The sequence below is a fragment of the Pristiophorus japonicus genome, chromosome 4 (genome assembly GCF_044704955.1).
Source record: "Pristiophorus japonicus isolate sPriJap1 chromosome 4, sPriJap1.hap1, whole genome shotgun sequence".
NCBI lineage: Eukaryota > Metazoa > Chordata > Chondrichthyes > Pristiophoridae > Pristiophorus > Pristiophorus japonicus.
The window spans coordinates 50,283,731-50,296,448 of NC_091980.1; the positions used below are offsets into that span (position 1 = coordinate 50,283,731).

At 47.0% G+C, this 12,718-nt stretch overlaps 1 protein-coding gene across 3 annotated transcripts in view; it reads left to right on the plus strand.

Annotated features, from left to right (window-relative positions):
- LOC139262899 (meiosis-specific kinetochore protein-like) overlaps positions 1-12,718 on the plus strand; it is a 130,794-nt gene that overhangs the window by 65,645 nt on the left and 52,431 nt on the right. For all 3 annotated transcript variants that reach the window (XM_070878164.1, XM_070878166.1, XM_070878167.1), the window contains 2 exons: positions 8,858-8,922; positions 11,780-11,874. In XM_070878164.1, coding sequence (XP_070734265.1) covers positions 8,858-8,922; positions 11,780-11,874 — 160 coding nt within the window. The remainder of the gene's footprint in view (positions 1-8,857; positions 8,923-11,779; positions 11,875-12,718) is intronic.

Below are 12,718 nucleotides of genomic sequence, written 5' to 3' on the forward strand. Positions count from 1 at the left end.
AGTGTGGTCTGGATCTATTGGCCAACAGGAGGCGTGATAAGCAGCTTTGTAGGGAACCCCCTTGGATTCTGAGCATCCCCTGTTTGATTATCTGCACTGCTCGTTCCGCCTGGCCATTTGAGGCTGGCTTGATCGGTGCAGTTCTGACATGGTTGATTCCATTGCCTGCCATGAAGTCCTGGAATTCAGTGCTTGTGAAGCACGGGCCATTGTCGCTGACCAAGACATCCGGTAGATCATGGGCGGCGAACATTGCCAATAGTCTTTCTACCGTGGCAGAGGATGTGTTTGAATTTAAAATGGCACACTCAATCTATTTGGAGTAGGCGTCTACTCCAACCAAAAACATTTTTCCCATGAAAGGACCTGCGTAGTCCACATGGATGCGTGACCATGGCTTAGCGGGCCAGAACCAAGGGCTAAGGGGGGCTTCCCTGGGTGCGTTGCCCAGCTGAGCACACGTATTGCACCTGCGAACACAAAGTTCCAGGTCTGCATCAATCCCTGGCCACCAAATGTGTGACCTGGCAATTGCCTTCATCATGACAATGCCCGGGTGCTCATTGTGAACTTCTCTGATAAACACCTCTCTGCCCATCTGGGGCATGACTACTCGGTTTCCCCACAGTAGGCAATCGGCTTGAATCGAGAGTTCATCCTTGCGCCTATGAAACGGTTTAAATTTCGCAGGGCATGCCCTGTACGTGGCTGCCCAGTCCCCATTCGTGACACATTTCTTAACTAAAGACAGTAGCGGGTCTTTATTTGTTCAGACTTTAATCTGATGGGCTATCACGGGTGAGCCTTCACTTTTGAAAGCTTCAACAGCCATGACCATCTCAGCATCATGCTCAGTTGCCCCCTCGGTGGTGGCTAGTGGGAGCCTGCTGAGTGCATCGGCGCAGTTTTCAGTGCCCGGTCTGTGCCGAATTGTGTAATCATAGGTGGCTAATGTGAGTGCCCACCTCTGTATGCGGGCCGATGCATTTGCATTTATGGCCTTGTTGTCGGCCAAAAGGGACGTTAGAGGTTTGTGATCTGTCTCCAGCTCAAATTTCCTGCCAAACAGGTACTGGTACATTTTTTTTTACTGCATACACACATGCAAGCGCTTCCTTTTCTACCATCCCGTAGCCCCTTTCTGCCTGGGACAGACTTCTGGAGGCATAAGCTACCGGCTGTAACTGACCATTGGCATTAACATGCTGCAACACACACCCGACTCCTTAGGACGACACATCGCACGTTAAAACAAGTTTCTTACACGGGTCATACAACGTTAACAGTTTGTTGGAGCATAACAAATTGTGTGCTCTCTCAAAAGCCCTTTTCTGGCTGTTCTCCCAGACCCAATCGTGACCTTTGCGTAGAAGCACGTGTAGCGGCTCTAACAGCTGCTCAATTTGGGAAGAAAGTTACCAAAATGGTTCAGGAGCCCCAGCTCCGTCGTGTTACGGGGTCTGGGTGCTCTCTGGATCGCTTCTGTTTTGGATGTAGTAGGTCTGATCCCGTCTGCTGCTACCCTCCTCCCCAGGAATTCTACCTCTGGAGCTAAGAAGACGCACTTCGCCATTTTCAGTCGCAGCTCTACCCAGTCCAGTCTGCGGAGCACCTCCTCCAGGTTGTTGAGGTGTTCTTCAGTATCGTGACCCGTGATGAGGATGTTGTCTTGAAGAACCACCGTCCTTGGAATCGACTTGAGGAGGCTTTCCATATTTCGCTGAAGGATCACGGCAGCCAAACAAATCCCGAACGGACATCCGTTATACTCAAACAACCCCTTGTGTGTCGTGATGGTGGTCAGCTTCTGCGACTCACTCGCCAGCTCCTGAGTCATGTAAGCTGAAGTCAGGTCCAATTTTGAAAAAAGTTTGCCACCGGATAGCGTCGCAGAGAGGTCCTCCGCTCTCGGTAGCAGGTACTGGTCTTGGAGTGACATCCGATTGATGGTGGCCTTGTAATCGCCACATATCCTGACCGACCCATCCGCCTTGAGCACCGGCGCGATCGGGCTCGCCCAGTCACTGAATTAGACTGGCGAGATGATGCCTTCCCTCAGGTGGTCCAATTCGCATTCTATCTTTTCCCGCATCACGTACGGCATCGCTCTGGCCTTGTGGTGTACTGGCCTGGCGTCCGGGTTTATGTGAATCACTACCTTGGCCCCCATGAAAGTGCCGATGCCGGGTTGAAATAATGAGTCAAATTTGTCCAGGACCTGTGAGCATGATGCTCGCTCCACAGAAGAAATTGCATTGACATCGCCCCATTTCCAGTTCATGACAGCAAGCCAACTCCTCCCCAGTAGTGCGGGACCGTCCCCCGGTAAAATCCAGAGTGGCAACCTGTTCTCCGAATCTTTGTGGGTCATGACTACCGTGGCGCTGCCTAGCACCGGAATGATCTCCTTTGTACATGTCCATAGCTGTGCGTCAATCGGCAATAATTTTGTCCTCCTGGCCTTGGACACCCACAACCTTTTGAACTGTTTGATACTCATCAAGGACTGGCTGGCCCCAGTGTCTAGCTCCATTAATACTGGGATGCCATTGAGGAGCACTTTCATCATATCTGTGGCGTCCTGGTATATGAACTGTATATGTGCTCCACATAAACTCGCTGAACTTCAGCTTCCAGCGATTTCCCCCAGTATTCATTTGGCCTCATACGGCTTGCATCGGGCCCGTCCTCCTCGTACATCAACCTGGCTGCAGGCTTCCTGCACATACGTGCCAAGTGACCGCTAGCGTTGCAGTTTCTGCAGGTATATTGCTGATACCTGCAAGCTCTGGCTGGGTGTTTGCCTCCACACCTCCAGCATGAGCTGGAGGCCCCGTTGTTGAAAACAAAGGGTCCATTACCAGTTGATCATCTCTGACTGTCTCTCTAACTGTCCTTAAGCGCACCATTAACAGGTGTTGACGTCCCCATTACTGGCCGCATTGTCCATTGCGATGGCATGAATCGCCGTTCAGCTAGCCATCGTCTCTGTTGAATTCCCCCTTTGGGTTCGACCACATGCTGGGGCATGTCCGATTGCCCTTGTCTGCCTAGAGAACTGTGTGCTGCGTTAACAATGTTGACTCCCTGGTCGTTTGCCGCATTTGAGCCAAGATTTTTGTCATACATCATTCTGGTCTCTTCCTCTCCTGAGATAAATGTGTGGGCTATCAGCCGCTGCTTCCAAGGTCAAGTCTTTGGTCTCAATCAGTTTCCTGAAAACCCCAGCGTGCCCAATGCCCTCAATAAAAAAAAAAAGTCTTGCAGCATCTCCGTTCTGCATGCATCTGGGAACTTACATTGGCTTGCCAGTCGCCAGAGATCTGCCACGAAGTCTGGAACGCTTTGCCCATCTCGCCGCCGGTGCGTGTAAAACCGGTGTCTCGCCATGTGCATGCTGCTCGCCGGTTTAAGGTGTTCCCCAATTAACTTACTGAGCTCTTCAAACGTCTTGTCCGCCAGCTTCTCTGGCACTAGAAGGTCCTTCATCAGGGAGTACGTTCTGGATCCACAAGCCGTCAGGAGATGAGCCCTGCGTTTGTCGGCCGAATTCTGTCCGAATCATTCCTTTGTGACAAAACTTTGCTGTAGTCTCTCAATAAAGTCATCCCAATCATCTCCAACACAGTACCTCTCTTCTGTGCTGCTAGTGGCCATCTCGTGTGGTTTAAATCCCAGTTTCTCGTCGCCAATGATATGTCCTTACTATACAGTATAAATGCACATGAGGCCCATACTTGAGAGAAGTTCACTCTGTGACCAGTCACCTTTATTACCAAGACCTCAAGTGATGAAGGTGGGTGGAGCTGCCCCTTTTCTATCTGAAAGTCCAGGTTAGGAGTGCCCCCCACAAGTTCACCCCCTTGTGGTCAATGTTCTCAAGGTGTACAACTTAGGTCAGCTTATACATGGGTTACAATGATAGTTGAATACATGACATTACCCTCCTTGGCCGTAACAGTACCGGCGGCCCACTTGGGACCTTGACCATAATTTAGCACATGCACAGGATCGTTAACAGAGATGTTGCGTGACACAGCAGCACGATCATGATACCACTGCTGATCGTTCAAGTCAGGATGGACGAGAGAGAGCTTGGTCTTGAGAGCTCTCCATCAATAGTTCAGCAGGAGAGACCCCGGTAAGCGTGTGGGGTCTTGTCCTGTAACTAAGCAATATGCATGACAAGCGAGTCTGCAGTGAACCCTGAGTTACACATTTCATACTCTGCTTGATTGTTTGGACAGCACGCTCTGCTTGACCATTCGAAGCAGTTTTGAATGGTGCTGACCTCGCATGTTTAATACCATTGCATTTCATGAACTCTTGAAACTCCAGACTTGTGAAGCAAGATCCGTTGTTGCTCACAACGATGTCAGGCAGACCATGAGTAGCAAACATGACGCGAAGGCTCTCAATGGTAGCTGTGGATGTACTGGATGACATGATTATACGCTCTATCCACTTGGAATATGCATCCACCACAACAAAAACCATCTTACCCAAGAAAGGACCCGCAACGTCGATGTGGATCCTCGACCATGGTTTGGATAGTCACGACCACAGACTCAGCGGAGATTCCGTTGGTACTCTGCTTAGCTGCATGCAAGTGTTGCACTGATGCACACATGATTCCAGATCAGAGTCACTTCCAGGCCACCATACGTGAGACTTCGCGCTGGCTTTCATCATGACAATACCGGGATGAGTGCTGTGTAGATCACGTACGAATTTCTCTCTGCCTTTCTTAAGCATAACACACAATTTTCCCACAGTAAACAATTTGACTGGATAGTTCTTTGCGATGGTTGTAAGGATTGGTCTCATCACTCATTTCCATCGGTGTAGCAGACCAATCACCATTAAGGACACAATGTTTTACAACCGATAAAATCGGGTCCTGTCTGGTCCAGATCCTAACTTGTTGACAGGGGTTCCTTCATTCTCAAAAGCATCCATAACTAACAGTACATCTGCAGGTTGTGCCATCTCCACCTCCGGTGTGGGTAAAGGTAGACGGCTCAGTGCATCGGCACAATTCTCGATGCCAGGTTTATGGCGAATGACATAATCATAGGCAGATCATGTCAGCGCCCACCTCTGGATGCATGACGATGCATTGGTATTGATATCTTTGTTTTCTGAAAACAATGAAATGAGTGGTTTGTGATTCGTTTTGAGTTCAAAACTAAGATCAAACAGGTACTGATGCATTTTTTTAACCCCACACACGCAAGCTAAAGCTTCTTTTTTTAACCATGCTGTAGGCTCTTTCCGCCTTTGACAAACTTTTCGAAGCATACGCAACAGGTTGTAGTTTACCCGACTCATTAGCTTGTTGGAGCACGCAGCCAACCCAATATGATGAAGCATCACAGGCCAATACTAGGCTCTTACACGGATCATAATGTACCAGCAACTTGTTAGAGCAAAGCAGATTTGTAGCTTTCTCTCAAGCTCTATCTCGAGACACACCCCAAATCCAGTTGTCACCTTTTCTGAGCAGCATGTGCAGTGGCTCTAATAAAGTGCTCAATCTAGGTAAGAAATTACGGAAGTAGTTGAGTAGACCAAGGCATGAACGCAGCTCCGTCATATTCTGAGGCCTGGGTGCATTTTTGATGGCCTTGGTTTTCGAGTCCATAGGCCTGATGCCATCAGCAGCAATCTTCCTCCCCAGAAATTCGACTTCCGGTGCCATGAAGACGCACTTCGAACATTTCAGCCTGAGTCTCACTTTGTCCAGACGGTGTAGAACCTCTTCAAGGTTGTTCAGGTGTTCGACAGTGTCACGACTTGTGACCAGAATATCATCTTGAAACACGACGGTTCTAGGGACAGACTTCAGCAGACTCTCCATGTTCCTCTGAAGCCAAGCGAATTCCAAAAGGACACCTGTTGTAGATAAACAGTCCTTTGAGTGTTGATGCACGTAAGTTTCTTTGACGTGTCGACGAGCTCCTGTCTCGTATAGGCCGACGTCAGATCCAGTTTAGTGAACGACTTCCCACCGGCTAGCATTGCAAACAGGTCATCAGTCTTCGGTAATGGGTACTGATCCTGTTTTGTGAATCGGTTGATCATAACCTTGTAGTCTCCACAATTCCTGACCGTGCCATCGCTCTTCAAAACATGAATAATGGGACTGGCCCATTCGTTAAATTCAACTGATGATCTGACCCCTTCACGTTGGAGTCTGTCCAGCTCAATTTCGATCTTCTTCCTCATCATGTACGGAATAGCCCGAGCTTTGTGATGGAGGGGTCTTGCACCTGAGTCCAGGTGAATCTGCACCTTGGCTCCCGTGAAATTGCCGATGCCCGGTTCAAACAGCGAGAGAAACTTGCTCAGCACTTGAGCACACGAAATGTCATCCACTGATGACAACGCTTTGATATCATTCCAATTCCATTTGATTTTTTCGAGTCAATTCCTGCCAAACAGCGTTGGACCATTTCCTGGAACGATCCGTAGATCATGACACCTTGACTACTGCACTGACAATCACCGGTATGAGTTCTTTGGTGTAAGTACGCAACTTGGCATTGACTGGACTCAGCTTAGGCTGTCGAATGTCCTTTGGCTCATTATCGACTGACTCGCACCCGTGTCCAATTCCATCGATACCGGCACGCCATTTAGTTTCACATTAACCATTATCGGTTGGCTCTTTGTCAGGAACGAATACAGTCCATACACTTCCTCCTTGGATATCTTGGGTTGCATATCCAAGTCGGCGATGGACTGGTCGTCGTCATCCACGTGGTGAGTCACAGCACGCTTGCTCAGTTGTGGACACATTCACTGAAGATGCCCCACTTACGAATAGCCTTTACAGATGTACTGTTTAAAACGACATTGATGATGCCGATGATTGCCCCCACAACGCCAACAGGGTAAAATCGGATTCGTACCCGTTGGCGGACTTTGAGCAGCTACAGATTTCGCATACGCAGTCGAGTAGGCCCTGCAATAAGCAGCTCTGCCATACGACGACACAATCTTGTTTACAGTACTTGCCATGGAGCTCAGACTCTTCGATGATATCTGCCTTAAATTATCATCCGTCATCATGCATGCCTGGGCAATCTCTCAAATCCAGCGTCTCCGCAGCCAATAACTTCCGGAGGATCACCTCGTGGTTGATTCCTATAAGGAAGAAATCTCACAGCATGTCTCCCAACATGTCTTCGAACTTACATGGCCCAGCAAGACGTCTTCGGTTGGCGACAAATTCCGACACATCTTGGCCCTCAGAACGAACGTGTGTAGAATCGATAACGTGAGATGATGATGCCGCCTTTTGGTTTGAGATGGTCATGTACCAGAGCACACAATTCCTCATAGTCCTTGTCCGTTGGACGTGCAGGCGAGAGGAGATTCTTTGAGGCTGTAGATTTTCGGACCGCAAACCGTGAGGAAAACCACCCTGCACGTAACTGCGTCAGTAGCTTCCTCCATTTTGTTGGCGATCGATAAAATCCGACCAGTCCTTTCCCTCCACGAATTTCTCCAGAATTCCAATGGTGCTCATTTTGCATGCAAATGTTCTTGAGTTACCTCGTCGCCAAATGTTATTTATATAATAACTCGATAGACTGAATACTGTAAACTCACTGAGGTGCAAACCTGGCTCAACTTTATTGGGGCCAAAAATGCCCACATTACATGGTGGCTTACTTTATATACCTGGCCCGCGCACACGTGCGTACAGCCCAATGACCTCTGACAGTGGTGCCCACTGGTGGCTGGTAACCCCAAGCGTACATACATGACACAAAAACAAATAAAATGGCTGGAAATCTGCCAATAAAAATCTACTAAGGACTTATAAAATCACCCAATCACTGAACATCACTCAAGAATGCATGGAACTTTACTGGAGCAGTTTAGAAGGCCAAAGATAGAGAGGTCAGTGTGGGAGAGGATGGCAGATTGAAGTAGCAAGTGATTGGATGGAACAGAGGTGTTCAGCAAAGCAGTTGCCTCAGTGTAGACAATGCACCCATAAGCATTGAATACAGCACATTAGGTTGAAGGAAATGCATGTAAATTGCTATCTCACCTGGAAGAAATATTTGGGACCCTGGATAGTAGTATGGGAAGAGGTGAATGGGTAAGTGTTGTATCTCTTGTGCATGTATGACAACGTGCCAGGGGAATGAGAACAGATTGATGGGAGTGGTGGAGCAGTGAACTGGGATATCCAAGAGGAAAAGATTCCTTTGGAAGGTGAAGAAGGAAGTGGAAGAAGATATTTTAGCTTGGAGGTTGTGGAAAATGCTCTGTTGAATGTGGAGGCTGGGGGATGGAAGGCGAGGTCAAGGGTAATGCTATCACCGTGTGAGTGGGGGGGAATGATCAGGCTAGAAATATAGGCAAATGCATGGGCCCCGATTACTATGTGTAGGGAATTCCTTGGCTGAGGAAAAAGGATGATCTTTTCAGAAGCTTTGGTGTAGAAAGTGGCATTGTCGGAGCAAATGTGACAGATGGAAAAAATGGGAGAAGTGACCGGAGTCCTTGCAGAGGAAGCAGATTTGGAAGAAGTATAATCCAGGTAGTGGAACATCTATTATAAGCTCACCAACCCGTGTAACTTCTATAATTTTCTGGTTTTGTTTCAGATTTCCATCATCTGTAGTCTTTTGATTTTTGTTTGGATCAAAATGATTTGTGTTCTCAAGTTTATTGTTGAAATGGTGTCACTTTAGGGAACATGTTATTTTTAGTCATGCAAGACAAAAATAAATGTGCAACACCACTTTTCACAATGGCACACCAGTAGCCCAGATGCTTCCTTCCAGTGAGTGGTGCTTTGTATTATTATTGTTGTAAAATGTAATTCTGTTTTTAGAGACCATGTGTCAGATGGAACTAAGGTGCATGAGAGTTCTCGAGCTGTTTCAATTACACTTGCAGGTATTGAGGATACGTTGGTGATCTACCTATTAGATACTAAGACACAAATTGAAATTATATTTAAGGCCCATCAAACAGTAGACTGTTTACAACCTCGGTGTCCTATGAACTATGAGCAGAGGTCCAACCCATTACCCTCTCCATCACAAAGACTTTCACTTCAACCACCATACCATTGCCCGTCTCTGCTTTGCCTCACCCCGTCTGCTGCTGAAACCCTCATCTATTACTTTGTCACTTCCAGACTCTATTATTTCAATGCTCTCCTGACCAGCCTCCCATCCTTCACCCTCCATAAACTTCAGCTGATTGAAAGCTCTGATGTCTGCATTCTATCCTGCACAAAATCTTGCTCACCCATAATCCCTGTCCTCGCTGACCTACATTGGCTCCTGATCCTCAACACCTCAAGTTTAAAATTCTCATCTTTGTGATTAGTCCCTTTATGGCCTCACCCCTCCCTAAACTCCTCCAGCCCCATAACACTCCCACAGCTCAAACAACCCATTCCTCGTGCATCTCACCCTGCCCCATCTCCCTCCCCCTTCATTCCATTAAGTTACATGCTCTGGAATTCCTCCATCTCCTCCTCCACCTCCTTCCCCTTCTTTAAGACCCTCCTTAAAATCCACCTCTTTGATCAAGCTTTTAGTCATCTCACCTTTGGCTTGGCATTCATTTTTTCATTGTGCCCCTGTGAAGCACCTTGGATATTTTTTCTGTGATAAAGTCATAATATAAATGTTGGTGGTAAACTTTACCTGTAATGTGCTTTGCCCTCCCATCTGTTTTATCCATCCCCCGCATAAACCTGGTAATACTGCAGATTCTGTAATGTTCCAATGTACTTTTCTATCCTCAACCATAAAAATGGGGAAATCCTTTAACTTAAATCATAGTGTTGTTTTTAAACTCAAACTTGGCCATAAACCTTATTAAACAATGAATAACAGCAATGTTAGGATACATTTTAATCATTTGTATTTTAATTATAATGAATTAAAAAAACACATTCAATTAAATAGGAAAAACACTTAAATGAAATGAATTATCTGTTGCATATTATGAATGAAAAACTTGGTAAATGAAATTCTCACTTGAGACTTACTAATATCAAGCATCTAACCTGACCCAAACCCCTGCTGCTTCTTCTTACTACCTACCACTGGCCTTCAACAGTCTCTGCTCCCATCTCACCCTTATAGTGGATGGTCTTCACCTGCTGATAACTCTCCTTCGCCCTGAGGAAGTTCATATTGTCAAATTCCTGTTCTTGATCTGGAAATTAGGCAAGTCTTCAAAGTGTTCACTATACTTTTACTAAGATAGTGAAAACATAGTGAATGATTCCCTAGGTCACAATAAAGAACTCAGAATTGCTATCTGCAGGCCAGGGACATTCTCTTAGTTGTTTAAAGTCCATGGTTCAGTACATCATTTGTCAACATGTACTCAGCAAATAAGTGTAACCACACAAAGCACTTTAAACCATTAAAAATTAGTATCTAGTTCAATGCTAATAAATCTGCTTTCAGAATCCTTTAAAACTTATAGGGGATAATGGTTTCTCATGCAGCCCCCGTTCCCAAAAAACAAAAGACCTCAAAACCCAATTAATACTATGTCCTTTATGTTGCCATTGGACTCCACTGTCACTGATCCCAGATCACATCCTTTGTATCTAAACCCAATCATTCTCCCTTTCCATTCCTTATCGATCCCCAAGAAACTACTGCCAAATCCTAATACACATTTCATTACTTCCAATTTAGCATCAAGATTTGTCCCTGAAAGAGTAAGTACCAAATGCATAAAGTATTTGATGAAAAGTAGAAAGACTCCAATCTGAAGAAGTTTGCCAACAATTTCCTCCACTCATTGGGCCCAAGTTTCCACACGATAAAAAACAGGCACCCCTCCGAGCTGGGCGCCCGTTTTTCGCGCCTAAAACGCGCCGGAAAAAAAACTCGCAATTCTGGAGCGTTCTGCAGCTCCTTGTCTGCCTGGTGAGGTGCCCAGGGGGGCGGAGCCTACACTCACACCGATTTTGTAAGTGGGAGGGGGCGGGTACTATTTAAATTCGTTTTTTTCCTGCCGGCAACGCTGCGCGTGCGCGTTGGAGCGTTCGCGCACGCGCAGTGTGAAAAATCATTGGCACTCGGCCATTTTTGTAGTTCTTTGTAGCTGTTTAATTTTTGAAATTTTTTTTTTAATAAAAGCACATTGCCATCAGCACTTGCAGCCTTCTCACTGCCTCCTTCTCTCTCCCCCCCCCCCCCCCCCGCGGGAAAGAACGGGCGCCTCTCCCCCCCCCCCCCCCCCCGTGGGAAAGAACGGGCACATCCTTCCCCCCCCCCCCCCCCCCCCCGGCGGGCAGAATGGGCGTCTCCTCTCCCCCCGCGGGAAGAACGGGCGCCTCCTCTCCCCGCCCCCCCCCCCCCGCGGGAAGAACGGGCGCCTCCTCTCCCCCCCCCCCCCTCCCCCGTGGGAAAGAACGGGCACATCCTTCCCCCCCCCCCCCCCCCCCGGCGGGCAGAATGGGCGCCTCCTCTCCCCCCGCGGGAAGAACGGACGCCTCCTCTCCCCCCCCCCCCCCCCCCCCCCCCGCGGGAAGAACGGGCGCCTCCTCCTCCCCTCCCCCCCACCGCGGGAAGAACGGGCACCTCGCCTAAAAATCAGGCACAAATCATGTGGAAACTTGGGCCCATTATAAACTTCATGCAAAATGAAACACACTCCTGAAAATTAATGTGGTCCTTGCACTATGGAACAGTATTTTGAATAAAATTATGTTTATCATAGCTGCAATATATTAACTGAATTATATGCTGTTTTTCATCTATAATTTTTTAATTAGGTAAAACCGTCTCAAAATTACAAGCAAGCAATGAGATCACTCTTGAACAGAAAAGGATACATGCAACTTCTCTCGCAATGAAGCAGAAGAAACCAGTAAGAGAAAACTAGCATTGAAATAAGTTGCAATGTTTATGTATCTTATAATGCCACTGTTGACTTCAGTTGCAAATTTTCCAGGGAAAATATACCAATTGAATATATTAGATGTTGTAAGTGGTGTTTATAGAATGGTTACAGCATGGAAGAAGATCATTGGGCCCGTCGAGCCCGTGCCGACTCTCTGCTAGTCCCATTCCCCTGCCCTTTCCCCGTAGCTCTGTAAATCTTTTTCCTTCAGATACTTATACAGCTCCCTTTTGAAAGATAAAATTGAGTCTTCCTCCACCACCCTTTCAGGCAGTGCATTCCAGATCTTAACCAATTGCTATGTAAAAAAGTTTTTTCTTGCGTCGCCTTTGGTTCTTTTCCTTATCACCTTAAATCTGTGTCCTCTGGTTCTTGACCCTTCTGACAATGGGAACAGTTCCTCTCTCTCTATCTACCCTATCCAGATCCCTGATGATTTTGAACACCTCTATCAAATCTCTCAATCTTCTCTGCTCCAAGGAGAACAACCCCAGCTTCTCCAGTCAATCAAAATAACGAAAGTCCCTCATTTCTGGAATCATTCTCGTAACTCTTCTCTGCACCTTCTCTTAAGGCCTTCACACCCTTCCTAAAGTGTGGTACCCAGAATTGGACACAGTACTCCAGTTAGGGCCAAACCAGTGTTTTATACATGTTCATTATAATTTCCACATACTCTATACCTCTCTTTATGTAGCCCAGGATCCCACAAGCCTTTTTAACTGCATTCTCAACCTCTTCTGCTACCTTCAAAGATTTATGCACACATATCACCAGGTCTCTGTACGTGTACCCCCTTTAGGATTATACC